The sequence below is a fragment of the Dermacentor albipictus genome, chromosome 1, assembly GCF_038994185.2.
Source record: "Dermacentor albipictus isolate Rhodes 1998 colony chromosome 1, USDA_Dalb.pri_finalv2, whole genome shotgun sequence".
NCBI classification, from domain to species: domain Eukaryota; kingdom Metazoa; phylum Arthropoda; class Arachnida; order Ixodida; family Ixodidae; genus Dermacentor; species Dermacentor albipictus.
Genome location: NC_091821.1, coordinates 73,652,430 through 73,680,365, shown reverse-complemented (window position 1 = coordinate 73,680,365; position 27,936 = coordinate 73,652,430). Strand labels below are relative to the sequence as shown.

Below are 27,936 nucleotides of genomic sequence, written 5' to 3'. Positions count from 1 at the left end.
AATGGGAGAGGAACCTCCACCATGTAGATAAGACACTGTATGAATCTTGCGTGGTTTGTGAGTTGCACTTCGAACCGCAATTCATAATTAAGGACTTCGTGCACCTTATAAACGGCAAAGAGGTGCGCATTCCTCGTGAGAAGCCACTGCTATCAGAAAATGCTGTTCCCTCGATTCTTCCGAATTTACCACAGTACCTGACAAAGACGACACCGAAGTCCAGGAACAAAAGGAAGAGGTGTGAAAGTGACAAAGTACCTGCGAAGAAAACAAGCCGATGTGCACTGGACAATAACCATTCGGAGTTTTCACCGTCTGCTCCCGGCGCTTCCGGGATAGACCACGACTCAGCACAAGAGAAGGGCGTTATGGCAGAGCTTCAACACTGTCCGTTGTTTCTTTTTGATCTAAAGACTCCTTTCAAGTATTGGAGTTCACATTAACTCCCCAACCTTGACAGCGTGCATTATTGCACGTCGACCAACCTAAAAGAAGGCGTTGTCACGTCCGATAAAGTAGTCGTGTTCCTCTGCGACAGACAACCCGATGTTTACTGCAAGGTATACATGAGGGGACAACTGATTAGGGACTCAGCCTGAAATCTCAGGAACAAGCAGAGAACGTGCTGAAAAGCGTGGATGGGGCAACGTAAAAATGTTTGCTTTAGTACAACACACTTCTGCGCTGCACGCGCCTTACCTGCCAAAAAAATAAAAATGAAGTGGTGGGTAAATTCGGCACGGTGGTGCTGGAAACCCGAATGCGCGGTCGTTGTGGCAAAACCAGACTCGCAATTTTATCTATTACCAGCAGAAAACACGCGAGTGTCCCTTGCTATGGTGACTGCAGCGGCCGTATCAAGCTATTAACAGTGTTAATAGCAAGGTTAGTTCATTCGTGCTTCCGGCAACAAAACATCGCCAATTATCTGTAGATCAACCGCAACAATAGTAATTTAGTTCAGTGCACACTGCGAAGGTGCACCAAAAGAAGCTTCGTGCGTTGCACATCGTGCATTTTACTTTTATTACGGTCAAAACAGCAACGCGCGATAGCCGCTTTACCGCAATGCGTAGGAAAGTTTCAGGTGAAGCTGCGAACCGCGCTGCCTGTCGGCGGCGACACGAAGTGGATCAAGCTCTGCCGCGTTGCGAGCGCACTATAACTTTTCTAGTACACTGTAGCTCCACTTTCGCGCTGCTATCGGCTCTTTCTTGGCTCTGTCTTGGCTCTGTCTCTGGCCGTGCATTTGAGTGTTGTGCAGAAAAGCCATTGCGCTGTCTGCGTGCACTGTTTTACTCACCGACGGCGCGACGTCGTTATGAAACCATGATGTCACCACTCCTCAATCGCAGGGCGGGCGATTTGAACTGCGCTAGAAGTACGCGGACGCTTTAGAACGCATTTTCTCTTAAAATAAGTCTCTTCTTGGCACGAAACAAGCGTTTCGAGGTTTCTGGGATGGTATTTCAACAGTCCACGTTGACTTAATATTGACATTTAGTGTACCTTTAAGTAGATGCCCCATTTCATTACTTTCATCACTTTCCGCACTTCCATGACAAGAAGAGGTACTACCAAACTTGCCTTTATTGTGTGTAGGCTTTATAAAGGTTGTGGTCAACAACAACGGAAAAGGCGCCTTTCGAGTCTTCTCATCTGCACTCGTGGGCCCGCAACAAATCGCGAGCGGCAACGATAGTAGCTACCTTTACCTGATACGTTAGAAGTGTACTCTATTCATACGCCGACGCTTGTAACACAGCTAAAATATTTGCCCTGTAGGGGTTGAAGGTCGGACTCCGGGATGAAAACCCAGAACTTGGGAGTATTTATTTTACATTATGTACAGGGAGATGAGAGTCACGTAACATTCGTACAGTCATTACGGGCCGGCAGCAACTCGGACGCTGCGGCCCGCGGCAAGAAGTTCAAGAGAGGTGAATCAGGGAATCAGGGACTGCTCTGGTCTCTCTGGAACGCTTCTTATAAACCCTTCGAGCACTGGAAGTCGCGTCATGTTCGACCAATCGGAGAGTCCGCTCAGATGACGCCACTTGCAGCCAATGGTTGGCGCCCGTATCGCGTTGTCACACCCGGCGGCTCCCTGCGGTCTTGCCTCGCAGTGGTGCAATGTGCTTCTTCAAAGGAGGAGAAGGGAAGGGGCGCTCATGCTCCATTGTCCGAGGGTTCACCTGCTGCCGGTGCTACGGCCCCTCAGCGTTAGCAATTGTCTTCTTCAAAGGCGATGAAGAGGTACGCTTGGGCCTTCCCGGCATGTCTGGCTGTCACGGCGCATTACCGCCGTCTTGCTTTGGCACCCATTTCACTTCCAACAATGCCGTGCTCTCCCCTCGCTTTCTGGAAAACTCAAGCAGGCAATAGCTACCGGCGGCTTACAAACTTGTTGGCTCGTGCGCTCCTCTGGAATGTCCTTTCCTGCTTCTGCATTCCTCAATTAGCTGTGCTGCGATTCGATGTGGTCTGGGGAACTCGAAGTAGCCTCAGGAAACGGCGCCATATCTAACAGCCCACCCTTAGCGGAAACATGCTGTATTAGGATAGTAGTGAAAACAGAGGTCGCAGTTTCCGCAGCATGCCAGCCATGTGTTTTATTTCAGTGGCAGCTAAGCGCGCCCATCTGTTGCTGTCCCCTCAAAGTGGACATGGCTATGTTCTTGCCGATATTAACAATATCATTCATTACTGATATGGAAGAAACTATTTCAATGCACATAATGTACTAAATATAAGAAAGAAAAAAAAAACGAAAAAAAAAAACGCATTCGGCGCGTTCGGCTTGCTCCGCTAGCTGCCATTTTTGTTTTGGTGTCCCGCACTACATACAGCGGCAGCTGCCCATTTGTTTACCGGTTTTCATCCCGCGGCAAATGCGGGATGAAGAAAAATTTTTTGCGGGAAATTTAACTCGCGTAATGATCGCACCACTGAATTTGCGTCAATTTTTTTTTACAAAAAAGTGCGATCATTATGCGAGTAAATATGGTAATTTTATCAATTTTTATATTTGGAGGCAATAGCTACATACCATTGAAAGTGTCTAACTCCACTGTTCCAACTTGGCTAGGTAGCATGATTAATATATTTTTGTATGTTAAAGTGCACAAAATCAAACATTTACACTGCTGTGGCCACGACAGCACCGATATCACATACAGTTAAACCTCGATATAACGAACCCCAATATTATAGAACTCTTTATATTAAGAAGTATTTGACTTTCTATAACCTTTGTCTATCGGACACTGCGTATTGAACCTCAGTATAAGTGTGTTTGTACACAATTTCAATATAATGAAATTTTACTGCCCCCCAAAGGAATACAGAGACAATAAATGGAAACTTCTGCAGATGGTCAAATGGTTTAATTACATGCAGCTGCTCGCAAATGCACCGCTCAAACTATGACCGAAGCAGAGCAGCACCATGTGTATAAAGTCTAAGTGCGATAAGATCCTATCATGCCCTGCACTGTGTGCATTGGATGCGAGTGAAAACTTGTGAGGGTGAGCCAAAAAGGATAGTGGTTTGGTGAGCGCAGTCTTCCCATGCGAGCAAGGAGAAAGAGGTGAGCAGCGAGCTTATGGCAACACGATTAAGTGGGTGAAGTGGTGGGGGCAGGTTGGCGTACACCTCCTTTTCTAGTGCGAGTTACGCTTGCATGGCAGTCAGCTTGGCTGAGTAACATGTGCAGGCCGCATGCCCTGTTCTAGCGGTAATCTGCCATACATGCAAAGATTGGGCGAATTCAGATGGTGTGGCATCTTGCGCTGTCTTCCCGCACGTTTAGTGCTGGAGGTTGTACAATCTCGAGTTTTGGAGATGCGCTGAAGAGAGAGGCAGGCGAAGCATTCGCCCCCCGCTCCTGGCATTTTTCATGATAGCATCGTCCTACTGCGGGCGACACCATCAGCCGTGGGGGCAGGCTGGATGCGAAAGTGAGGCTGGCTTCGTTTCGTACTGCAAATGCCAAGGTATCGTCGATACGGCAGGAAACTACCTTTCGTGGTCGACTCTCAAATTCAACAAATTTTTTTTTTTCTTATACAAATTTGCCTTTTCTGATGGCCCAATAATTCAGAAAACATGTAAAAAAAGATGCCCTGGCAAAAGTACTTATTTGCGTGAAAGATTGAATTGCAGTATAACAAAGCAAACTGCCAATTTTATCGACTACATTATATTGAGGTTTAACTGTACAATACAGATTAATTCACTAGACTCCCGAGCTGCCCTGGTGAGATAGGATTTTAATCACAGTAGTACGTGCGAATTACTTCCAGGCTAGTGCCCAAGATGGTTGATGCTGCAGATGCCCTAGTTAATGATAACAATAACCGTATTTACTTGAATCTACTTGCATCGTATTTACCCGAATGTCCGAAGCCAGAAAAAGGAAAAAAAAAAAAACCTTACCTCAAATGTAAGCTGAACAAAAAAGTGAGGACAGCATTGACAAAATGAAAACAGCATTTATTTAATATGAACATGCCGAACTCACTCTACATCATCATTGCTGCTAGCCTTGTACGCTTGCGTAAGTGCGCAAGCTCACGTCCGCACGGCGCGATCTCGGTGAATAGCTCCTGTCTGTAACTGCGCGTGTATCTTCCTTATCGCTGTCATCTCCTCGTTGCGATGCATGCGAAAAGTTGCCCCCTTCAACGATGGACGTTTTTCTCATCAGTGCCGAAGTCCCGCCTAGCTTGAGCATTTGACGATGCCTCTGCGACTAGCGCAACTTTTAGTTTGAAAGCAGCACTATAGTGGCATCACCTGTTTGGTGCCATTACGATAGTGCCACGCCGCACACCGATACGACACAGGTCCAATTGGCGACATCGCTCGTGTCCTTCAGTTGGCTACTGGCGTGGCTAGTAATGGCTATGATGCTGACTTTTCCAGATGGCACCATATTTATGATTTTCAATCACAAACTGGCGAATTTTTTAAAATCTTCGAATCTAAGCCAACCTTAGAGTTTCGTATGATATTTGAAAAAAAAAAATCATCGGCCTAGATTCGAATAAACATGTTAGCAGTCTGCAAAATCCAGGCTGTCTGCCTGGCTCTTGCTTTTGCCTGGCTGTCTGCCAGCACCACATTAGAACAACGCTTAAAACAAATCACCATTACTAAAAAAATCAGGCCCATCTGTTGCGGGGACGCTGGACTCTCTTGCACCCGCTTATTCATTTTCCCTGCATGGTCTAGTACCCATATTGATACTCGCATCTACAGTCGAACCTCGGTATATCGAACAGCGTGGTTATTGCAAAATACAGTCGAACCAGACTATATCGAACCCGTTTACATAGAACGATTCTATATATCGAACAATTTCTGGTCACGGTGTAGTTACAGTGAGTATATATAGTAAAGATTACGCTTGCATTGAACAAATATAGCAGCTACTCCCGATATGTCGAACGTCAAGCAGCAGAAAAGTGCCCCCAGAAGTTCGCTTTCCCTCGTGGTGGCATGGAAACCCAGCGGCGCGGCTCCATCCAACTGCTCTCCCTACCGTGACCGCGCTGCCTCGAGCTGCTCGGGCGAGCCGTCGACATCCCCCCACCGCAATAAATGATCCTGGCCCGCCTGCAGCGCTTGCTCAGACAGCCAATCAGAGGCTCTTGTGCTCTCATTGTGCAAGATGGCGAAAGGGCGAGTTGTCTCGCTGCATTGCAGGTACATTGTGTTTGCGTCTTGTGGCCCTTCTTTTGCAGTGTTGCCGTGATGAAGCGGCAGAATTTGCCTTTCGACGTGAAGCTTGAAATCATAAATCGGGTCGAACACAATGAGAAGTCGGATGTCCCCACAGCGTGCAAGATTCCGAGGACCACTCTCGGCACAATTAGGGCTAAAGCGGCCAGACTCGTGACTCGATGCCCGTGACGCCCGACGCGTACTCACAGCCGTGTACGAGTGGTTCTTAATACATGCTGGTTTCCGCGTTCTCGGTGATGACTGCAAATTTGGATGAAGGCGACGAAGCCGTTGCCATTGTTGCCAAAATTTGGAGCAAGCCGTCAGAATTTCTGGGACAAATCAACGGTGGACAAGTTTGTGAGTGCAGATGATAGTGTCGCGACCATAGGAGAGCCCAAAAACGTAGACGACATCGCTGATAAATCGTACCGAGCAAAAATATAAGTGGGCACAATGAGGAAAGCAACGACGATAATTTGTCCACATCCTTCGAAGTGATTGGTGCACTCGCACTAGTCCGGTGCTTTTGTGCGAATGCGGAAGGTTGCGGCCGCAGCTGTTCCGACTCCTTAGACAATGTGGGGAAGTGCGTACGTCGCAGGCAGCGAAATTACCCAAGCAGAGGAAAATGCAGGACTAATTTATGCAAAACTGTGCTAGTTTCATCAATAAAGTGATCTTATAAATGGTATGCACTTTTATGACATCCAATTATTTAGCAGGCTTATACAGAATTATGCTCTATATTGAACTGATAGGCGTTTTTTGAGAGTTCGATATAGCCGGGTTCGACTGTAGTTTGATATAGCCTGAATTCAATATATCAAATCATGTCAAAAATGAGTAAAAAAAACTTCTGCAAATCAATCAATGAACCAAGGGTGCGATCGGGGAACGTTGTTCGGAGCACGTATTTGGCTATGCTGTGCGCAATTGGCCTAGGCCAATCGCTATACAATCGCTTGCAGTGCAACTGAACACGCGCTCTCTGAACAACGATCTCCGATTGCACCCCAATTTTGGCACAGTAAATGCTCACTTAAAGGTAATTTATTTGGCTGAAAGCACTGCAGCAGTGTAGCCTGCTTCTTATTGACAGCCTTGTGCTTAAACACCGAGTCCTCATCATAGTCTAAACGATCCACAAGCAATAGACCGGCGGCGTTGAAGGGCCACAGCAGCTACAGCCTCAGTTGAAGTCGGGAGCGGGGCAACATCAGCGCTTGCGGGATCAACCTCAGCAGAGTCTCCGTTTGGCCGCGACTTCTGCTGCCATCTCCACGTCGGTCAATCGAAGCATTTTGAAACACGGTCAAGGCTAAACCTCATGAGAACGATTTTGAAAGCGACGAGCGATGGCTTCGAGCGACAAAACGAGCTGTCGCTTTAACAGATCGCTCGGTCTCGTCGCTTGATCGCTTGGTTCTGAAAATCGAGTATTCGTAGCCCAAAAGTGCTATGAGCGACTACGAAGCCAGAACTGGATGTACATCATTCAAGCACTACTAATTGTCATACAGAATGAGCACACGATTGAATTTTTACACCTGAGAAGAACCAGCTGCAAGACCTTCAGAAATATTGTATGCTGCTTTTTACAGTAAAACACAAAATTAATAAAGCAGCCGTCACACCAGTTTTAATGCATATTTGTTGCCCTCCTCTATCGGCAACACCGGGAAGACGTCGATCAAAATTGTCACTCCCATGGGGTACGACTTGTAGGCGACGAGCAAACGCGACAGCCATCTCCATCGCATCGCTTGTTGCTGTCGCACGCAAGATTGCTTGCATGGGGGTTTATACTTTAATAACAAAGTATTAAGCGGCGTCTGCCATGGCATCTATGAGTGAGCCCCCAGTGAGCGCGCGCTCTCGCTTGTCTTTGTGGATGCAAACCGGCAGTCCTCTGGACGAGCAGCAGGCGCAGAGTGCGGCACCTATAGCTGCACCGTGGAGTCAGTGCGACAAATGCAATGCGTCATTGACGTCGTTGAACTAGCCTAGCTGCTTCATACGTACGCCGCTGTGTAAAAATGGTGCCCTCGATGCGATCAGTGTGTGCAACTATAGTATGGTGTACTGGAATAGCTAGCTATACAGTAAAAGCTCGTTAATTCGGATCTCACGAGTCCGGGAAAAATGTCAGAATTAACCTATACCAAATTAATTAATGAAAAGGAAAAACAACAATAAAATAAAGCTGGAGAAACATACCTTTATTTACTGAAGGTATTATGCAATAGTTGTATGCTTTTTCGTGTGGATTCCGGCTGACATCACAATTTTTCTTAACTCTTCCGAGTGGCCAACAGCCTGCAAGCTGTCGGAAGTGCTCAGGCAAACGTCCTCCAATATCAAAAGCGCCTCCGTGACTTCTCGTGAGGTGCGATGAGGTCGCAGCTGCACCTCCTCACATTACTCTTCGTCTGAATCATTGTCTTCTCAGGCACCCGACTCTTCGTCTGAATCATTGTCTTCTCAGGCACCCGTGACATCATCAATAATTTCTTCATCAGTCAGGTGACTAATTGTGGCGACACAATCGTCAATCGCGATGTAGTCCTGAAGGGTCACATCTGTGGGAAGGACAGCATCAAAGGTCAGGCAGTCGTCATCGGTGGACTCGGTGGATGCCTCGTCGGCTATTGCCGCATGCTTGGGCCTCATAAAACTGCTGTGCCAAAAACAGTTGGCGATCACTTGCGGAGCTGTATTTTTCCACATGTGGGCGATGATGTGCACTGCGCCGAGTAAGTCCACTCCATACAGCTTTCCAACTTTTGAGCATAAGACCATTCGCCGTAGCAGATGCTTTCGGTACTTCGATATCGCGTAGTGAATGATACCCTGGTCGATGTGAGTACGAATGGGAGTTAGTGTTTAGAGTTTCGTTAGTGTTAGAGTTTCGGTACTTCGATATCGCGTAGTGAATGATACCCTGGTCGGCTGAAGGGCACATGTAGTGTTGAGCGGCAAAGAAATTACCTTGATGCTCTTCAATTCGACTGTACAGTTATGTGCACTGCAGTTGTCAAGAACCATAATTATCTTGCGGTCCTTAGACGTGAAGTGCCGACCTAACTGCTGCAGCCACCCTAGAAAAATGTCCGAGGTCATGCAAGCCTTCCTGTTCGCTCTGTACTCAGCAGGAAGGCTTTTGATGTTTTTAAAACAACGTGTCTTATGCGCCTTCCCGATGACAAGTGGCAAGCGCTCCGTGCCAGTCATATTGGCGACAAGAAGCAGTTATTCTTTACTTGCACTTCTTGCCACCAACGCACGGGTCCCCTTTGAAGGTCACCACCTTGTTGGGCAGAACTCTGAAAAATAGAGCAGTTTCGCTTGCATTGAACACGTCACTTGGCTCATTAAGGTGATGTGCTCAAGCAGCTTCACATTTTCGCACTGGTTGGTCACGCTTTCGTCAACGCTGGCCTTTTCACCGCACACACTTCTGAAGACGAGTTCGTGTCTCTCCCAAAACTTTGCAAACCAGCCTTCTGAAGCTATGAACGATTCAATGTTCACCACTGCAGTGTACTTCTCACCTTGTGCCAAGATGACAGGTCTGCTCAAAGGCAGATGCGCGATGTGACAGTCAGTAACCCACTGGAGCAAAGCTTCTTCGAGCTGGGGATGAGCTGTGGTTCGCAACCGCTTTTTGATGCATGAAACTTCTCGCTTTCGAAGACTTGAAGAATCTGTTGTTCATTTTTCACGTACCGTATTTACACGATTGTAAGTCGACCCCTTTTTTAAAATTTGAAAGCCTGAAGTTGGGGGGTCGACTTACAATCGAAACCAAAATATGGCCCCGCCAAAAAAAGCGATACAAACAAGAGCTACAACGTAGTTACAATTTTATGTTTGCTCTATGGCCCTACCCGTATCTTTTTGCTATCCCGCGTGTTTGTTCGCTTTTCGGAAGGGTTTTTCAACATTTTTGAGAGTCTTATTACAGTGCATGCAACACTCATGGGGGGGTGTCGATAGTTGATGGAAGCGCCGCTGTTCTCATTTGCGGCGGCACCCTCAGAACGGCGGCGCTTGCGGGGGGTATCGGTAGTTCATGGAAAAGCAGACGCCGCTCGCGGGTTTCTCTTTCTCTATTTAAAGGCATTGGAATTGGATTGACCAACTTTTTGACGTGTTCCACTTGACTGCCGGCTACGTGCTACTTCTATGCTTCCCTAGTCGTCATGAGTGCTGCAGGCCCACTAATCGTTCGGCACTCGTTCACAGCAGCGGGCCGCAATTTCGATGTTTCTAAATGGGTGGTGCGAGAGTGGCGACTGCAGCGAAGCGAAATTTTCACGCTGTGACGGCAAGTGACAAATTTCCCACGCGCCGAAGTCTGGACGCTTTCCGGAGCTGTAGGCTAAGCTTGCGGCGTACGTCGCTGAAATGCGTGATCGGTCCCTGCCATTGAAGTGCGACGTGGTCATGAAACAAGCCCGGACCTTCGCCTTAAGTTTAAGGTTCTGCTCTGCCTTGAGTACGAGTGGCTGGTGGCAGAAGACTGCAAAATTACGCCAACCGGACCTGTCAGAAGAGCCTCCGTGATGGCTGCGTGTGGTTGGGTGCATTTGGCGTGGGCTGCTGTTCTGCAAGATGTCCTGGTGCGGTCGTTTGCCAAATTTGAAATTTCGCTGGACCACGACGTGCTGTGGGAGAGCAACGATGACGATGGCAGCACTAGTGAAGACGAGTAGTCGAGTGACCATATCAGCTACTATTAAATTTTCGTTATCGAATACGCCCTCGGGTATGCTCTATTTTTTTTTTCCCCCGGTCAAGCGATATGGGGGGGTCGACTTACATTTGAGTCGACTTACAATCGTGTAAATACGGTACGTTCCCAACGTGCTCCGCTTCACGTGGTACTTGGTCGTAACGTGCTGTCACGATTCGTCGTTCTTCAAAGCCTGCAAAATTTCCACCTTAGTCTTGAAGTTCTTGGCTTCGTACTTCTGCTGCTTTGCCGGCGTTGCAATCACTGTAGTGCACGATGGTGGTGGCATGCAAAACACGGTCACAACAAAAAACAAGAACTCCGGAAGAAGAGATGATGCCTACTCGACAACACAAGCGAAAATGGCGTCGAAGGTGCAGTGGAGCGAAGAAAGAAGACACTGACGTTCGGCGACGCTGCGATTGATGGCGATGCCTCTCAGGTTTCAGTTTCACTCCTGTGGTGCCAGTGCTGCTTTACCACACTTTCGTGTAGCAGCAGCCGTCAGCATTTGTCCGAATTAAGCGGCGCGGGGCTGAATCAACGAAGGTTTGGTCCCATAGACTAACATGCACTTTGGCGGGGACCAATAGAGCCGTCCGAATTATCCGAATTTCCGTATTAACGGGTGTCAAATTAATGAGGTTTTATTGTAGTGTGCAGCAGTCAGGAACGCCCATCGTGCCACCACTATCTTTGAGTTGCGGGAAAGCTCACCGCCCGTCAACAGAGTGCATGTTGTCTGGGGTGGCGGAGTTTGATATATCCATTTCACGTCCGACCCCGTTCGAAATAAAAAGTAAAAAATGCATGCGATTTTCCAGGTGATATAGAAAGTGTTCAATATACGCAATAATTCTATATATCCATGTTCGATATACCAAGGTTTGACTGTACTTACTCTTGACGACAATCGCTCATGTTCATAGTCATGTGTACTTACACCAACGGGTACCCTCATTCCAGTTCACACTCACGTCTACCCACATTGATATGTATGGGTAGTAGTACTCACTCACGTCACATACGCTCACACTCACCAACACTAACTCCCATTCGTACTCACATCAACTTGTACCAACCGGCCCTCATTCACATTAAAGGGCCCCTCACCAGGCCCCATAGCAAATTTTGGTTATACGCTAGTTGTTACGTGTCCTCTAGGGAACGTTCTGCCGAAAAAATGTTTCAGGCCGGCTGATTAATAGCCGAGATCGAAATATTTCAGTGCTGCGAACTCATGATTTCAGCAGGCGCGCAACACTGCACAGCGAGACTCCCTCTCCGCTTGCCACGTCTAGCCTTCGCAAGCGAAATTCCTTCCCTGCGTTCTCCCATGCCAGACCTCGAGGATTGCGTGACACGTCACGAGCCCCGCCTTCACTTTCTTTTTTCTTTTTTCCGGCGATGCGATTTTCCGCTGGTGGCATTGCACGTGAGCTGCAATTGTTTCGTGCAGCGCACGATTTTGCGTGCTGTGCACAAGCACACATGACTAGCGGTATAATTCAGTGCTACACAAATACTGAGGCAGAACAAGCGGATCGCACAGCATGATAACGCGCTGGAACACGGTAGAAAATGGCATAATTTTGGTGCCTTTGCATGTGACCACATGACCGTGGGAACAAACAGTTGAAGCGGAAGTACATCTCTCTTGCTTTGGTGCGAAGTAAAGCAAATTACACGCATACATTCCGTTTGTGTGTTTTATTATTTCTCTAAACTTCAATTCGTAAATTCAAGCAACATACCACACAAATAAAAGTTGGTGCCTTGAATAATTCTCAAAGTCACGTGTCACCACGAGCGATGTCACACTGCGGACTAGAGTACGTAGGCGTAGGGACGCGAGGAGAAGGAAAAACGGCATTCGGTTTAAAATTTTAGATCTTTCCGAGGCGCGTAGCGATGTAATATTTTGCAGACACGATCATTATCACGCAATGTATACTCTGTGCTTGTCAGCTCAAAATGGCCAGACTTGGTGAGCGGCTCTTTAACACACAGGTGCTCACTCAGGTTCATACGTCCACGCCCGCTCACCGGCACTCACTCACATCCACTCACATGTACTCAGTCGTCTACCTAACAGTCACGTGCACTTACTCACGCTCATACTCGCATTCACTCATACTCTTTGTTGTTCACTCACACTCATGTCTTTGAAATGAGTGCAAGTGAGTTGAGTGAGTGAACTCATGAGTGCGTAGGCCGACTTACGGCAGATTGCACTTTCAAAGCTTGCATCAGTTGCATGTGACGTACATTCAGTCCAGGTGTCTTTCTCTCCCCCTTTTGTGTGCTAATGAAATCTAATAACTTTGATTAGCAGCGAAACTTCATGTTGAGAAAGCTGCTGAATAAGCCTGAAAATCATCAGCCTAAGCAAGTTCTGATCCTTTCTTAGTATTAACAAGCGGAATCATCCTTCAGCCATTCATGCACCTCAACATGCAAGCACACTTGGGTTATTGGGAATATTATGAAAGGCCAAAATGGAAGGGCAACTTGTGGTGGGAGGGTCATGCTGCAGCTCATGGATTTCTCGACAGCTAGGCAGGTCCACAGCAATGTTTCCTTATGGTGCTTAGGGAAGCGCTGAGCTATTTGCCCCACAACAAAGTTTAGGGGAGCTGCTGTCAGAAGGTGTGATTATGGAAACTACTGCCAGAAACTTGTCTCTTTCAAGCACCCTCAAATGAGTAGGAGACAGTCACCTTAGGAGGCCTGCCCCTTCGCAGCATTCTCTTGAGGCGCTTTGTACCCCTCCGTGTAGATGGTCCACTGGAGTTGCTGTTCTCAAATGCTTCCAACACTGGTGGCCTAGGAGCTTCTTCAGGAACAGGGCTCTTGACTGCTCTGACAGTGGGCGGTGGGGCATCCTCTGGAGCCAGCACAGGTGGTGCAGATTCCTCTTTGGAAACCTGCAAAAGGGCCAATGAAGGATTACTGATGGGAAAACGGGAACTCGACTTACTCAATAGTCAGATGTGCAGGGTGCTGTATCTCCTAGGCTCCTAAAGCCCAACAATATCTCGTGGACCTTTAGAGGGACCCTACACCACATGGCTTTACAACATTTGTTTCCCTGCTTGCCATCTCCTATCCCTCTCATTTCATTGCCACAAGTGCATCCAATCAGGCCCGGTGCTGTGCACGCAACACCCAAGATGTGCAAGTTACTCATTTGCAACAAAGTTTTAGGCCGCCATGGTTGCTTAGTGGCTATGGTGTCGGGCTGCTAAGCATGAGGTGGCGGGATCAAATCCTAGCCACGGCGACCACATTTTGATGGGGTTGAAATGCCAAAGCACCCGTGAGCTTATCTTTTGGTGCACGCTAAAGAACCCCAGGTGGTCCAAAATTCCGCAGTCTCCCACTAAGGCGTGCCTCATAATCAGATTGTGGTTTGGCACGTAAAACCCCATAATTTAATTTTTTAAAACAAAGTTTGGTGAATACGAGTGCTACAGCGTCTCTTTCAGTTCACTTAGGATTTCTGTGATGTTACGTGAAAAGAATGACCCGAAAAAACAATGAAAAAAAAAAAAAGAAAAAAAAAAGAAATTGCAGCCATTCCACTCTGTGAATGTGGGCTACCTGCGGAGCTGTAAAAAAGACAAAGCACGCCACTGAGTGTGGAAGTTTACTTGTTTTGGGCTTTTCCCTTCCACATATCTAGAATACTCTGCGAACATGCACAATTGCTACTAATAGCAGCTCAACCTGTCAAGGCGTCCATATTGGAACGCGCCAAGCATCTCAAGACGCTAGCTTGCCCGCAAGGAATTCAGAATGCCGTTCTATGCCGCTTGTTGATGCATGCATCCATGGGGTAATGGTTTCAATGTCGGGCTTCTGTGCCAGAGGCACCATGTTCAAATCTGGCCAGCAGATGATTTTAATAATGTTTGTTTGTTTATTTATTACAACATACTTTGGTGAAAATAACAAATATACAAAGTTGACGAGATGTTTTAAGTCAGAAGGACGAAGTTTAGGCAAATCTATGTAGTTCCCATTATTCCGATGCTGACTGAACTGCCCCGACTGCAGCTCCCGCAGACACTAGTGCCAGAGTTCCCTCTAGTAATTATTGTATGAAGCAATGTATTGGGTGGTTTCTTAGCTTCCTCTTGCTACACCAGGTGTCAGCACATGCCTTACTGGTTTGCTTTGCTTCCTCATAGAGGGCGCAGGAGCTTGGACTGGACATTGAAAAATGCATGAAAGGGTAGACATATGCAGCTCCGCTGTAAAATGACTTGATTTCAGCCAAAAACAAAATGTGAAACATCCTTACAAAATTGCACTGTGCCACAACATGCTAAACTCGCTTAATTCTTTTGCCTTTATTTTGTTACTTCAATATTGAATACTACTCCTGTTAAGTCATACTTTGCCAGTGACACCACTGTATTAATAATGCTGTTTATCATGGCCACAAAAGGTAGTGAAAAAAAATTATGGGTTTTTACATGCCAAAATAACGATCCGATTGTGAGGCATGCCATAGTGGGGGACTCCAGATTAATTTTGACCACCTGGGGTTCTTTAACGTGCACCTAAATCTAAGTACACAGGTATTTTTGCATTTCACCCCCATTGAAATGTGGCCGTCGTGGCCGGGATTTGATCCTGCGACCTCGTGCTTAGCTTCCTCCAATGAGGAAGTTGAAGGTAATTATTTGTTTCTTGGCTTGTATGCATAACTTTCACTGGTCATGATGAAATACTGTTACATGCTATTTGCCCAACTGAGGATACAGCCTTAAAACTTACGATTGTAATAACACATTTCTATTTCTTTTAAATCTTGATTGCCATGCACAAGTTTTCTTTTACTCGGGGACCCAATGCATACTTGGCAACCTGTAAACGTCAGAATTCATGTCAATCCAACAGACATGACAATGAAGGGTGGAAGGGGAATAGCACACATTTAAAAAAATGTTTACCTTGAGCACACACCTTCTGTGGGATACATACCCAACTTATACACACACACACAAACTTCAAACAACTGTGACTGAAAGCCAATGCATTGTTTTTACATCAGTGACTTCCCAGAGCTATTGCTGTTGATATCACCCGTTTCAGGAACTTGTCTGGGCCACGACTTTGTAGAGATGCCTTTTCCTGATGCTAATGCCCATAGCGCTTTTTCACTTTCGTGAGGGGTCAAGAGAAGCTCCGCCCTGGGTGGAGCATCAAACGCGGCCACTCACGAACACGAAAAGTGCCAAAAGGCATTAGCATTGGGAAAAGGTATCACTATACGAAATCGCGGCCCTGAATACACTTATCAAAGCAAATACCCCTCTGATGTCCTTTCACTGACTTCCAAGAGTGTTGTAGAGGATTGACGAGCGAAACCTTTCACAAACAGAATTATTTTACGTAAAACTTGACAAAACATTCGCAATATCATAGAGAGAGAACCAATTCCTCAAGCTTTTTAAAAAAATTGGAGCAGGTATCCCAATTCAAATATTTTTTTTTAGCAGTGCATTATAACTGGGACCCGTAAATCTGCACCTCATAAGAGGCTTTTCAAACAAGGACCCCCTCGTTACTTTTCCTTCACACTCATGCTGCATGCATTCCGTTGAAGTTTCACTTTTGTCCCCTTTGTCTAGTAGCCGACTATCAACACCAATGAAAGCAAGCAAAAACAACACTTGCCTCCACACTGCGGGTACGCCGAGGCCGTAGCTGAGGTTGGCTCTCTACACGGCTGCTTCTTCGCCTGGTTGTAGCGCCCACCAGCTGCTGCTGAGCTGCAACTGGAGACATAGTTGCTGCCTGTGCTGCCTCCTGGGTGCCCGAATCACTGGTGCTTTTCCCCTGCTGTTCAACAACAGGAGCTGCTTCATTTTGCTCCGGAATCTCCATGCCAATGAGACGGACACCACGGCGAGACTTTTTAGGCGGCAGCACCATGCCTTTGTGTCCAGGAATATTCCTGAGGTGGGTTGCCACTGTTTCTGCAGTACGAAGGAATGCATACGCTTTTGGCAGAACCAGCAAACTTAAAGCAACGTTAAAGTGCTCTTCAATGCTATAACATTATATATTAGAAACATGGTTTGTGTCATACAAAATTCTGTTCTTGTTTTTACACGAACGAGGGATTAAAAACTGAAGACTATTTACAATATATATTTATAAAAACAACTGCAGCGTTGGCCATTTCAGCCGACAGCTTGAGACCCAGGAGCAGTTCGTCTTTGTTGGGGCGCCCGCACGCATCGTCAAATAGAAACACGTAATATGTATGTAGCATTATCCCCGGTGGCAGAAGCACCATCCCGATGCATCTAAATATCGGTGCCAACAGGAGAGTAATAAGGTTTAAGACATGCGACATGCACATCAGTGGAATGCAGGGCATATGAGGCACTGGCATTAAGTGAGGCGATTTCATATGTAACTGGAGTCACAGCACGCAGCACTCGACATGGGCCTGTGTACCAAAACAATATTGACACAGCAATGCTAATAATATTGCTACGGGATAGTATTTCCAATGACGAAGAGCCGAGCAGGAAGAAGACGAAGACGACGATTGGAAGCTAGCGCGGGCTGTTGCCTCTTGGCCAACTGCGGCGTATTGCCTTGTAAATATACTTGTAAATAGCTTTTCATCGGTGTCTTCCTACATAACATATCTGGTGGAGGTGGACGTTCCCTGTACCTCGTCATGGAGCTTCGCAGTGGACGGTACGTCGAGCCTTCCTTCATGGCTCCCGGCGACGACAACCAGACTCCGCCGGCTCCTACACCTGCTGCCACTTCGACGACCTACATCACCCTCTCCGCTCCCTGTGTTCCTGGCGTATTCTCGGCTAAAGATGGGGAAGACGTCGAGAACTGGATCAGCCTGTACGAACACGTCAGCCGCAATAACCGGTGGGACCCTACTATCATGCTCGCCAACGTAGTCTTTTACCTCGGTGGCACACCTCGAGTTTGGTATCGGACGCATGAAGATGAGCTGACCAGTTGGGATTCGCTTAAGCAAAAGCTTCGCGACTTGTTCGGCAACCCCTACGGTCACCAACTTGCCGCACAGAAGGCGCTTTCCGGTCGTGTGCAGACGTCAACGGAGCCCTACGTCACGTACATTCAGGACGTCTTGGCTCTATGCCGCAAAGTTGACGCACACATGACTGAGTCCGACAAGGTCTCCCACATCCTCAAAGACATTGCCGATGACGCCTTCAACTTGCTCGTATTTAACAACGTGGCGACGGTGGATGCCGTTATAAAAGAGTGCCGCCGCCTGGAATTCGCTAAAAGCCGACGTATCGACCAACAGTTTGCCCGTCTGCCCAACACCCCAGCGACATCTCCTTGTGCCGACGCTCCTCGTCCCAACAACACTGGCAATGTTACCAGGATTGTCCGGCGTGAGATCGAGGCCGCCTATCCGGCTGCGTTCGACTCCAGCCCCTCCAATGCACCTGCAGTCACTGTTTCCCTGATCCAGGCAGTTGTCCGCCAGGAGTTCGCCAACATGGGTATTCACACCATCTGCTCGGCCCATCGCCCGTAACGATATGTACAAATTAGGCAAAGAAAAATAGGGCTTTTCTTCCTTTTAGTATTGAAATGCCAGCACGAAGAGAACATAATCATGACATTAGCTCTTTCATGAAGATCAGTTTATTTTGGGAGCACTAGAACTGAATTTTGTTAAGAAAATGGTAAACATCTAGTAAGAAAATACGTTTTCGGACACAGTGAGGTTGGGGCCAGCTGGGATGACCACCATCACGGAGTAAGACATATAGGAGGTGAAACTCCCGTCAGCGCGAGCGAGCGCGGGCGACCAGATAAAGTCACAATTGTTGCATGCGCCGACGCTACCCTATGCAGTGGCGGCACCATGCGGCGCGTCGTAGAAGCCGCAGCGGAAAAAAAAAAAAAAAGCAGCGCCCGGCAGGCGGCTCGGCGGCTTCGGCAGCTCCGGCGCTCACTCCGACGGCGCCCGCTCAAAGCAGACGACAACCAGAAGCTGCGTATCATCTTATAGCTGTCATGGAGAACGCGTTCTATTTTTTACTGTGCTCAAATGGCTGAAGCGTTGCAGCAGTTGCTCTTCGGGCTACAAGCGGTAGAGAAGCGCGCGAGAGTGCCCTCAGTAGAAGTCAGGCGCGCGCGGCCGAACGGGAGCAACACGCTCGACCGGTTGCCCTGGCAACCGAAACGGCGGTAATTTCTTCCCATGCCGCCAGGTGCCGCCAGCATGAAAATATATCCGCGGGCTTGTGACCTTTTCTGGTCGCCGCAAACAGCGGAGTTTCCACTCCTAAAGATTTCTTGCTCCGTGACCACCATGCACTAAGGGTCTAGCAGTCACTTTTGGTGGAGGCCAGCAAAAATGGCACCATATCCTAGAAGGCACAAAGGGAACTGCATGTCTTTGCACATCCATGTAATCTTCGCAGAATGGGGTTTTTTACTGCAGACAATACACTTCTGTAGAATGCAACTTTTCGCATGATGCTTGCAGTGAAGTACACATATTATAGTGGTTGGTCTACATAAAGTTTTGATTTTGTTATCTGGGCCACCTCGTTGATGGAACCTAAGAGCACATTCTACTAACGCAGTTGGCATGTAGAATTTGCACCAATGCTGGGAGTAGGCATTTGTCTGAAAGACCAACATCTGGATCAAGCACAGATTCGAGAAAAGGCTGACTATGTCACTTGGACTTATATATCTTTGTTTCGATTGTCAATTACACCCCATTGTATCAAAAATGGTTCAACACTGGCAAATTTTGTAGGATGGACTCCATATAGACAGCTTCGCAGTCATGAGAGGAACAATCTTTATCAGCCCTGTATCAGGAGGCTCACACGCAGTGTGAAGGGCTTTTCCCATGCTGGCTCTTTCTTTGCATGTTCTAGTAGGCTGTAAATCGCTGTCATCTGATTTGTCAGCAACTGCGAGACAATAGAAGTTCAATCGCCTTTCCACAAACTCCTAATACGAAACACCGAGCGTTAATTATAAAATCCAGCCCTTTAAGAACCTTCAAGCATGGTCGTCACTCTAAATGACCACCACCTTCAAAACATGGCAAACTGTAATAATAGAGCCTAGCACTACACTTTTTGCACGACATGAACTTTCCATGCATAAAATATGTTATCCTATGCATGCAACCTAGTAAGGACTGAACATGAGTTCAGGGTGTCTACCAAGTTGACATTTCCAAATCCTCCGAGTTTTCCAGGCTTTCCTTGAGCACCTTTGCAAAATTCCCTGAAGGAGCCCGAACTTTGTTTTATGTCAAGACAGGCTGACACCATATGTTGCCCAATGCTGTCACTCTCCAGTAAGCATGTTGAAAGAAAAAAAAAAGGACTTAATCCAGTTTGAATAGTAAGGAGTAATATTTATTTTATTTAAAAAGAAAACAGAAGGAAGGTGTTAGTAAAATGCACAGCGAAAAAAATGGTAAAGCCCATTCCAAATTGAGTCAAACATCTTGAAATACGAATGAAAAGGAGATGCATAGATAAGTAAATATTTTTGAATATGAGCTATTTCTATCAAGTGAGAGCAAGCCCATCGGTATGAGGCCTGAACTTTGTCACAACTAAGATTCTCTCTCAGCAGCTGGGAAGTCAACCTCAACTGTTCTGCCATACTCTCAGCCCGTACACGACATCGCAGTGTTGGGTTTCACTGCTTTAAAGAGTTTATTTTGGTTTGAATAAGGGACACCTGCATTTAGGCGTCAGCCAACACGTTGTTTTTTGAGCTCAAGCTCCTTCAAATAGGCGGCACGCTTGCTTTCCCGGTAATTCCTCAATGTGTCGATCCTTTCTGTTCTCACCATCGTTCTGCCACGTGTTCACCACATGGATCATTTGAAGCATCCTCTTGGTCAGTTGTACAGTCAACGTTTGATTTTTCGGACTTCCCAGGGGTCGCAAAAACATCCGAAAAATCGGGCAGTCCGCAAAAATGAATGCATGTCTTTAACTGCCCTTAAGGGCTAAAATTGCCACAGGCATGTGCGAAAAAGCTCTTAAGGCTTGCCAGTACACCTATTAGGCATATCGGTGCTCGTACTGTGACAGGGGATGGGGGTGCACGTGTGTATAATTAAGGAATACATACTGTGCCCCGTGACAATTGCCTCTTCCCACGCTTGTTATGCTTCACCTCACAACACTGTGTACTGAGGCTAAGCTAACTTTCGGAGACTGGAGTTACGCAACGCGCTGTGGTCTGCGAGCTTCGAAGCCAATCACGAGGATTACAAAGGCGGAGTCGGTGCCATTGCTGACAGCGGCTAATTCTTTCAATGAAAAACACGGCACCGCATGGCAAGAAGCTTAATAGCGAACATAGAAGCAGCTAGGCCTAACATTGACGTGGTGATGGCTACGACTGCCAGCGGATCTGCGTGCGAGAGTGCCGATTTGAGGTGGCGAGATAATCAAAATGGCGGCGGTGGTGGTGGCTTTGATTAATGCCATTTCAAGCCTGCAGTGAGGGCAATATACCTTGACTATATGGAGTACGTGGTGGTGCCGCAAAGCCACGCGAATTATCGGGCATGTCCGAAAAATTGGGCATCTGGAAAATCGATGAACTACTCTGCCAATACCTCGTGCCAACGACACAGCGTCAATGACAAGTCGTTGCGATTCCTCTGTTACTGGAGCTAGCATTAACACGACTCTCGTTCCCTTTCAATAAGGTTAAGCTATTTTTCCCTGATAGAAGCACAAATTCCCTGAGTTTTCCCTAATATTTCTAGACTATTCAATTTCCCTGAGAATTCCCAGTTTTCCCGGTTGGTAGACACCCTGGAGTTTCTTTTCCGACAACTAGGCTTGTGTGAATATTCAATATTTTCGAATATTTGGTTGAATATTATGCTATTCGACATTTGCTTTGGCTTGTAATTTCAGCATTCAAAGTTTTTGAAGCATTCGACATGAACGAATATGCATATTTTTCTGTGTATAAGGTGCTCCTATGATTACAACACTCCGGGAAGTAGAAGAAAAATCTGCGCAGTGGTGATCCAGCCAGTTTAGGATTTCAAGCAAGTTCTGGAGCAGAAAAAATGTTATTATGGAGCAGTTTAGGAGCAGCAACACCAGCATTTTGGAGCAGTTTCAGAGCAGAAAACTGTTTTTTTGGAACACTTGGAGTAGTACAGCAGTAATCTGTAGCCATTTGTCAAAGCTTGTTATTACTGTGCAATCAGTAAATGCCTCTGAACAATGAAGCAAGACAAAACCAATGGCAACCAATTATGCTTTGTTACGGTCTGCCTGTGGGGGTAGTGACCTTCGAACCTCTCCCAGCCCGCTGCATCGAATCACTTCGTGAAGCGAACAATGCATCTCCTTCAAACAGCCCCATGGCACCAGCGAGGCTAACCACGTTTGGCGGATCGAATATTGTTAGTTGGTTCGCTGTCGCCTTCACTGGCTAATTGGAGCAAGCAAACTCCTGGAAAAGGGTGTTTTACAGCTCACTCCCACAGACTCTGGTAATCGCCACGGTCATTTGACATACGTGGCTGCTAACTGCGGAGTCAGCTCTGGATTCAAGACGTGCCACCTTGAGTTAAGCGTGACAACCCGTCTACGAGGCCCCTCTCCGCTCGGTGTGTTCAGTGAAACAAAAGTGCAGAAGTGAGTGTGTGAATCCTCACCCTCAAAGGCGTGTCCTTCGACAACATTGAATGCTCCAATTGGACGAAGGTTGGATGGCAGGGAGGACAGAGGGGGTTTTAAGCAGCCGTCTTTAAAAAAGCTCATTGTTGTGCTTCCTTTTCAGTCATGCTAAACTGATGTAATGTATCGTTCCCCACCCTCGATGTAGATATTGTAAATAAATCCCGTATTCCTCGTTCTCGATGAGTCCGACAACGGCATAGGCCAGCTATGCCTTATTACATGCCAGACCGAAACTCTTACAGTAGGTCTCCCCACCCACAGTATATCATGCACGCTATGTTGCAAGCATTTTTACTTCGGTAGACAAGGAACTTAATTTTGTAAACAATAAAATTTTGTAGGCTAAAGAGAACAAAGATATGCACCTAAAGCTCTAAACAGCTCTAAAGCCCTGCCAGTACACTTACTAGGTGTGTCATTGCTCATACTGCAATAGGAGGTTGCAGGTGCAAGTGTGTACAATACGTAACCATACCGTGTCCGGTGACAATTGCCCCGTTCCCACTTTTGGTATGCTTCACCGCGTAACACTACTGTATTGAGGCGAAGCTGACTTTCTAAAACTAACATTATGCAACACATCGTACTTGGTACTTGGACACCATTGGCGAGGATTACAAAGGCGGAATTGGCGCCATTGCTAACAGTGGCGAACTGTTTCAATCAAAAACATGGCGCCGAACACCAAGCTTGGTGGCTAACGTCAAAGTAGCTAGGCCTAGCGTTGCCGCGGTAGTGGCTACGGCTGCCAGCGGATCTGCATGCGAGAGCATCAGTTTGAGGTGACCAGATAATCAATACGGCCACGTAGGTGGCTTCGACAAATGCAGTTTCGGACCTCGGGTCATGGCAAAAAGTCATGAAAACCAGACGGCGAAGTTTTTTTGTGACCGAAATTTCAGACTGTTTTATACATTGACTCTACGGGGTACGACGTGGTGTTGCCGCAAATGCGTCCGAATTTTCGGTCCTGAGCGAAAAATCAGTTGTTCACTGTATTTGAATGTTCACAAATCGTTTTGTACAGTAGAGTAGTCACATAAAACTACTGAAAACATTGCATTGACGCAAAAATGCAAATTATTGCACTTTTGCCCAGTTTGCACAAATTAAACTTAAGTGGGTGCACCAGGAGCAGGCAAGTCGAATTGTAGCAAAATGGCGCAAATGACACAGTTAAACCACCACTGTAAATACGATGCCAGGATAGTTGCAAAAACAGCTTCCCTTTGCGGGTGCCCACGAGTCATCCGCATCATATCTTCAGTTAGCTGCTCTCTTGCCCACCTCCTTTCTGTGATGCTGATGGCAGAGGACTTTGCCCTAAAAGTGGTTCCACGGTAGTGCGGGCTGCACTGCCTCGACCACACCTTGATGCAAAATTCTCGTATAACCTGCATCTTGATTTTACTGCTAAAAAAAAATTATACTTTTGTGCGCTTGCACAACCTCATAGGTTAAGTTCAGGTGTGGACAGAAAGAATCATGCCAAATTTGCACAACACAGCATAAACTGCTGGCATCGTGCAGTCAAGGTCACACTTCATTGCATCATGACGACACATGACAGGCAAATGCGTAATGCTCCAGTGGCCCCAACCACCACAATGGGAAAGGGCCTGTAAACAAATTTTTTGTGCAGCTGGAGTTCTAAGGAATCTTGAACTTGCATTTTTGCATTAAGATATCTGAATAACGGCAATTTGAAAACACACCTATTCTAAAAATGAACCTCTCCCTTTCTGCAACAACCAATATTTCTTATATTTGTCAACGTCTGACTTTGATGACACGGTTTTATGCAAATCCCACAATTTTTCAAACTATTTGCTTCGAAATTCTTCAACGCTAGTTACTACGCGCCTTGACTACGATTTGAACCAAAAAATTGATATACACAAGCCTACGTACGAGACTTTCGGTTTTAGCATTATCACATCATGGAAGTAATCGCGGTTGGGAAAAATTGTTGCCACGTGTAACACTGGATTCCAAAGGCAGTGCGCTACTGCTCTCAAAGTAGCTTTAAAAAGAGCGCCATTTCAAAGCCTACATGTGAGATTCTCACAGTGCTAGAGGAAAAAAATACAGAAAAGGTAGTCACCCCAGGTGACCACCATGCCGAAAGTAGTTTAAAACAGGGAGTAAACACAGCAGAACGATGTGAAGAATGCAGCGCTTCTCAGTTATGGGTGAAAGTTATTATAGCAGCTAAGGCAGAGGCTACAAATAATTACAATATTGCACTACACAGCTAAATCAAATGCGAACTTTTCTTCCAAGCTCATGTCTGCTTCATGCAAAATCTGTTCATATTGCAATACAGCAGTGCTAACAATATGTGCAAAGTAAGCAAAGAAAAGCTAGGTATGCTTTCGTTTTAGGAAAGCATACCTGGCTCATCAGCATCTCTGCAGACTATGCGTGCAACTGGTGGTGTCATTAGACGAAAGTCTCAGAACGTTGTGTCCAAAATTGTTCAATGCGCCGTGGCCACAGCTGGAGAAAAACAGAGACCAATCAGAGCATGTGCATCTAGGCTGCGAGAGGGCTTGTTGCTACACCCCGCGGTGATCACAGCATCTACGCTACGCAGTAGTGTGGCCCTCCGAGATTGCACGGGTGTGTCGCTGAAATCTCTGCGTTCATGCCAAGGAGCCACATGTTAGGTCATGCGCACTTCTGGGGAGTGACAATAGCGCTTTTTTCTTTTCTTTCTTTCTCCTCCCCCTTTTTTCAATTTCAGTATCAGAACTGAGTATATTTTGCAAGCTTTTCATGATGCTTCCACTCGCATTTCTAATGTCAAACATTGCATGGAGGCTCCTCTATACCTACATTATCTTACTTTTTTTGCATAGTCCAAAATGATGTTGCAGTTGGCCTTAAACAAAAACATTTGCATTCCAGCTTCTTCAACATATAAACTCAACAGTGCTTCCTTTATTAAGCAAGATGCCTGCTATGTGAGGACATAAATGTGGTCCCAATTCTTTTCCCTTTCCTTCTCTCTTCTATGGTCAGCTGCAAGCAATTGCAAACTCATCAAAATGATGAGCAATGATTGCGAACAATGTCTGACCAATTGAATGGATTAAAATGATGCTACTACATTCCTGCAAACTGAGTAATGTATTGTGATTTGGAGCAAAAGAGTGCCTTAGAAAAAAATTTAAGCTCCTCAAGCATGCTTAAAACAGCACTGCCTGTGAGCACCGTCTTCGTAATTCTTCTAAAATGCAGGAACCACTGCTTACCCAAAGAACAAGCGATGCAAAAAAAATTTAATTGGTAAAAACTCGTAAAAAAATTGACTTCGACATACAAAATTGTTCCTTATACATCATATAGAAACACATATCGGCTTTACAGTCGCCTTTACCCAAGGTTACAGTTGCTTTTAGCCCAGGTTAGCAACACTTTGCGTCAGTGGATATGTCAAGATCACTCGGGTCTAGCTGAAGAGGCAAAGAAGCTAGTTCACATTCTTTGGCAGTAGAGATTTTCTTTGTTTATTAACAGTCATTTAATTTGTACTTAAGAGGTGCTCACATGGCACTGGACGTCCTTTCGCCGGCTTGTCAACGCACAAGGGTGACTTCTGTCCTGAGAGACCCACAGGTACAGTCATAGTGGAAATATTAAAGGTCTATCTTGTTTCCTTTCTTGCTGTTTGAACAGAAACTTATCGATTTTGCTCATGTTACCTCAACCGAAAAATTGTGATAAAAATAAACTGCACTTAAGGCATTAATTGTTTTGAAGATGAATAATCAGTTGCCCAACCCTAATTGCAGGCCAATTAGAATTTAAAGCTATGGGATTTTTATGCAACTATTTGCCCTGTAAACCTTCAATATGACATCTGTACCTAGACATTTCTTGGCCCTTTACCAGTCATTTTGTGAACAGAAGTGGAAGTTGCAACGCTATCACAAAGCACTAATGGTGACTACTGTGAGCAATAAGGCAAAAACATCAATATAAAAATGTGCATTTATTGTAAAATGTGCATTTAATATAAAATGTAAATGTACAAAATGAGGCATGCTGCAAGACCAAAATCAGTGACACGAATTCTTCAGACAATTTTGGACACATTTGATTCTTACTGTGCGATAAAGCAAGGAGAGAGGGAAATGGAGCAAGTAGTCTGCACCAAGGTAGCTTGGCCGCCCCACTTCCATTCCTATGCAGAGTTGGGGAGAGAGGGCGTAGACCATAATCCTTTCAACAAGCTGACATGATGCAATGCTTCCTTAAATTTATGCCTGAATTCATGCTCAGACAGTCGAGCAAGAAGGACTGCTCTGCCACGGTGAGAGTTGATCCAACATGATTGTAACATGACCACCTGTCCTCCTGATCAACTATGGAATATGTAAAATCTGTTGCAGTCATACGACAGAACAAATTGACGATTCCACCCACAGACAAGTGGGATGTGGCCCAGTGGAACAAATCCCGCGGCTAAGAATTCAGTTCAGTTGAGCTAAAAAGAAATAAGTAAAAATAAATTGTAGGGTTTTACATGCCAAAACTATACACAGTTTCACACTACAAACTACACGGTTTCAAGTGGTCCATCTGCCTCTGTTACTTGGACGACGCGATTATTTTTTCTCCGACTTTTGCGACACAGCTCGAGCGTCTGTCGACGATCCTATCTGTTTTCCGTCAGGTGGGGCTACAACTAAATTCGTCCAAGTGCCATTTCGGTCGTCATGAAATTTTTGTGCTCGGGTATCTCGTCGATTCTTCTGGTGTACGCCCTGATCATGATAAAATATGGGCAGTCAAAGACTTTCCCGGGCCAACATGTGCCAAGGATGTTCGCAACTTCTTGGGCCTTTGCTCCTACTTCCGTCAGTTTGTCCGAAATTTTGCGAATGTTGCGCGCCCTCTCAATCAGCTCCTCAAGAAACACGCTGCATTCATTTGGGGCCCTGAGCAAGCTGGTGCTTTCACCAAGCTCATTGGGCTGCTTACGTCCCCGCCCATTCTCGCTCACTTTGATGTGTCAGCTCCAACAGAAGTTTGTACTGATGCCAGTGGCCACGGTATTGGAGCTATCTTGGCACAGAAACAACAAGGGCGAGAATGTGTTATTGCATACACCAGCTGCCTTCTTTTCTCGGCGGAGAGCAATTATTCTATCACCGAACGCGAGTGTCTGGCTCTCGTTTGGGCAGTGGGTAAATTCCACCCCTATTTGTACGGCCGCCAATTCACAGTCCTCACTGATCACCACGCTCTGTGTTGGCTTTCGTCCCTCAAAGGTCCTTCAGAGCGCCTTGGCCGCTGGGCTCTGCGCTCAGTTGTACATAAGACCGGCCGGTTACATCAAGATGTGGACTGCTTGTCGCGCCATCCTGTCGACCCTCCTGACGTTTCTGCGGCCGGCATACCTGTCACCGTTCTCTCTCTGTCTGCTTTTCATGACATTGGAGCCGAACAATGTCGGGACGCCTCCTTGCAAACACCTTATTCAACGGCTCACTTCAATGACGCCCGATCCTTCCCTTCGCATGTTTGAACTTCAAGATGGTATATTGTACCGCTCTAATATGCGCCCGGACGGCCCTGCCGGACTCTTCGTTGTGCCTGAGCATCTGCGTCAAGACTGTTCTCGCCCAGCTTCATGATGTACGGACTGCAGGTCACCTTGGTGTGTTACGGACTTATCACTGCGTTCATCGGCGCTTCTTTTGGCCTGGTCTATACCGTGACGTCTGCTGTTGTGTC

At 46.4% G+C, this 27,936-nt stretch overlaps 1 protein-coding gene across 6 annotated transcripts in view; it reads right to left on the bottom strand.

The window, feature by feature from the left end:
• LOC135903954 (histone acetyltransferase KAT6B-like) overlaps nucleotides 1-27,936 on the bottom strand; it is a 144,105-nt gene that overhangs the window by 10,533 nt on the left and 105,636 nt on the right. For all 6 annotated transcript variants that reach the window (XM_065434459.2, XM_065434464.2, XM_065434460.1 and 3 more), the window contains 2 exons: nucleotides 16,154-16,455; nucleotides 13,186-13,392 (listed from right to left, as the gene is read on the bottom strand). In XM_065434459.2, coding sequence (XP_065290531.1) covers nucleotides 13,186-13,392; nucleotides 16,154-16,455 — 509 coding nt within the window. The remainder of the gene's footprint in view (nucleotides 1-13,185; nucleotides 13,393-16,153; nucleotides 16,456-27,936) is intronic.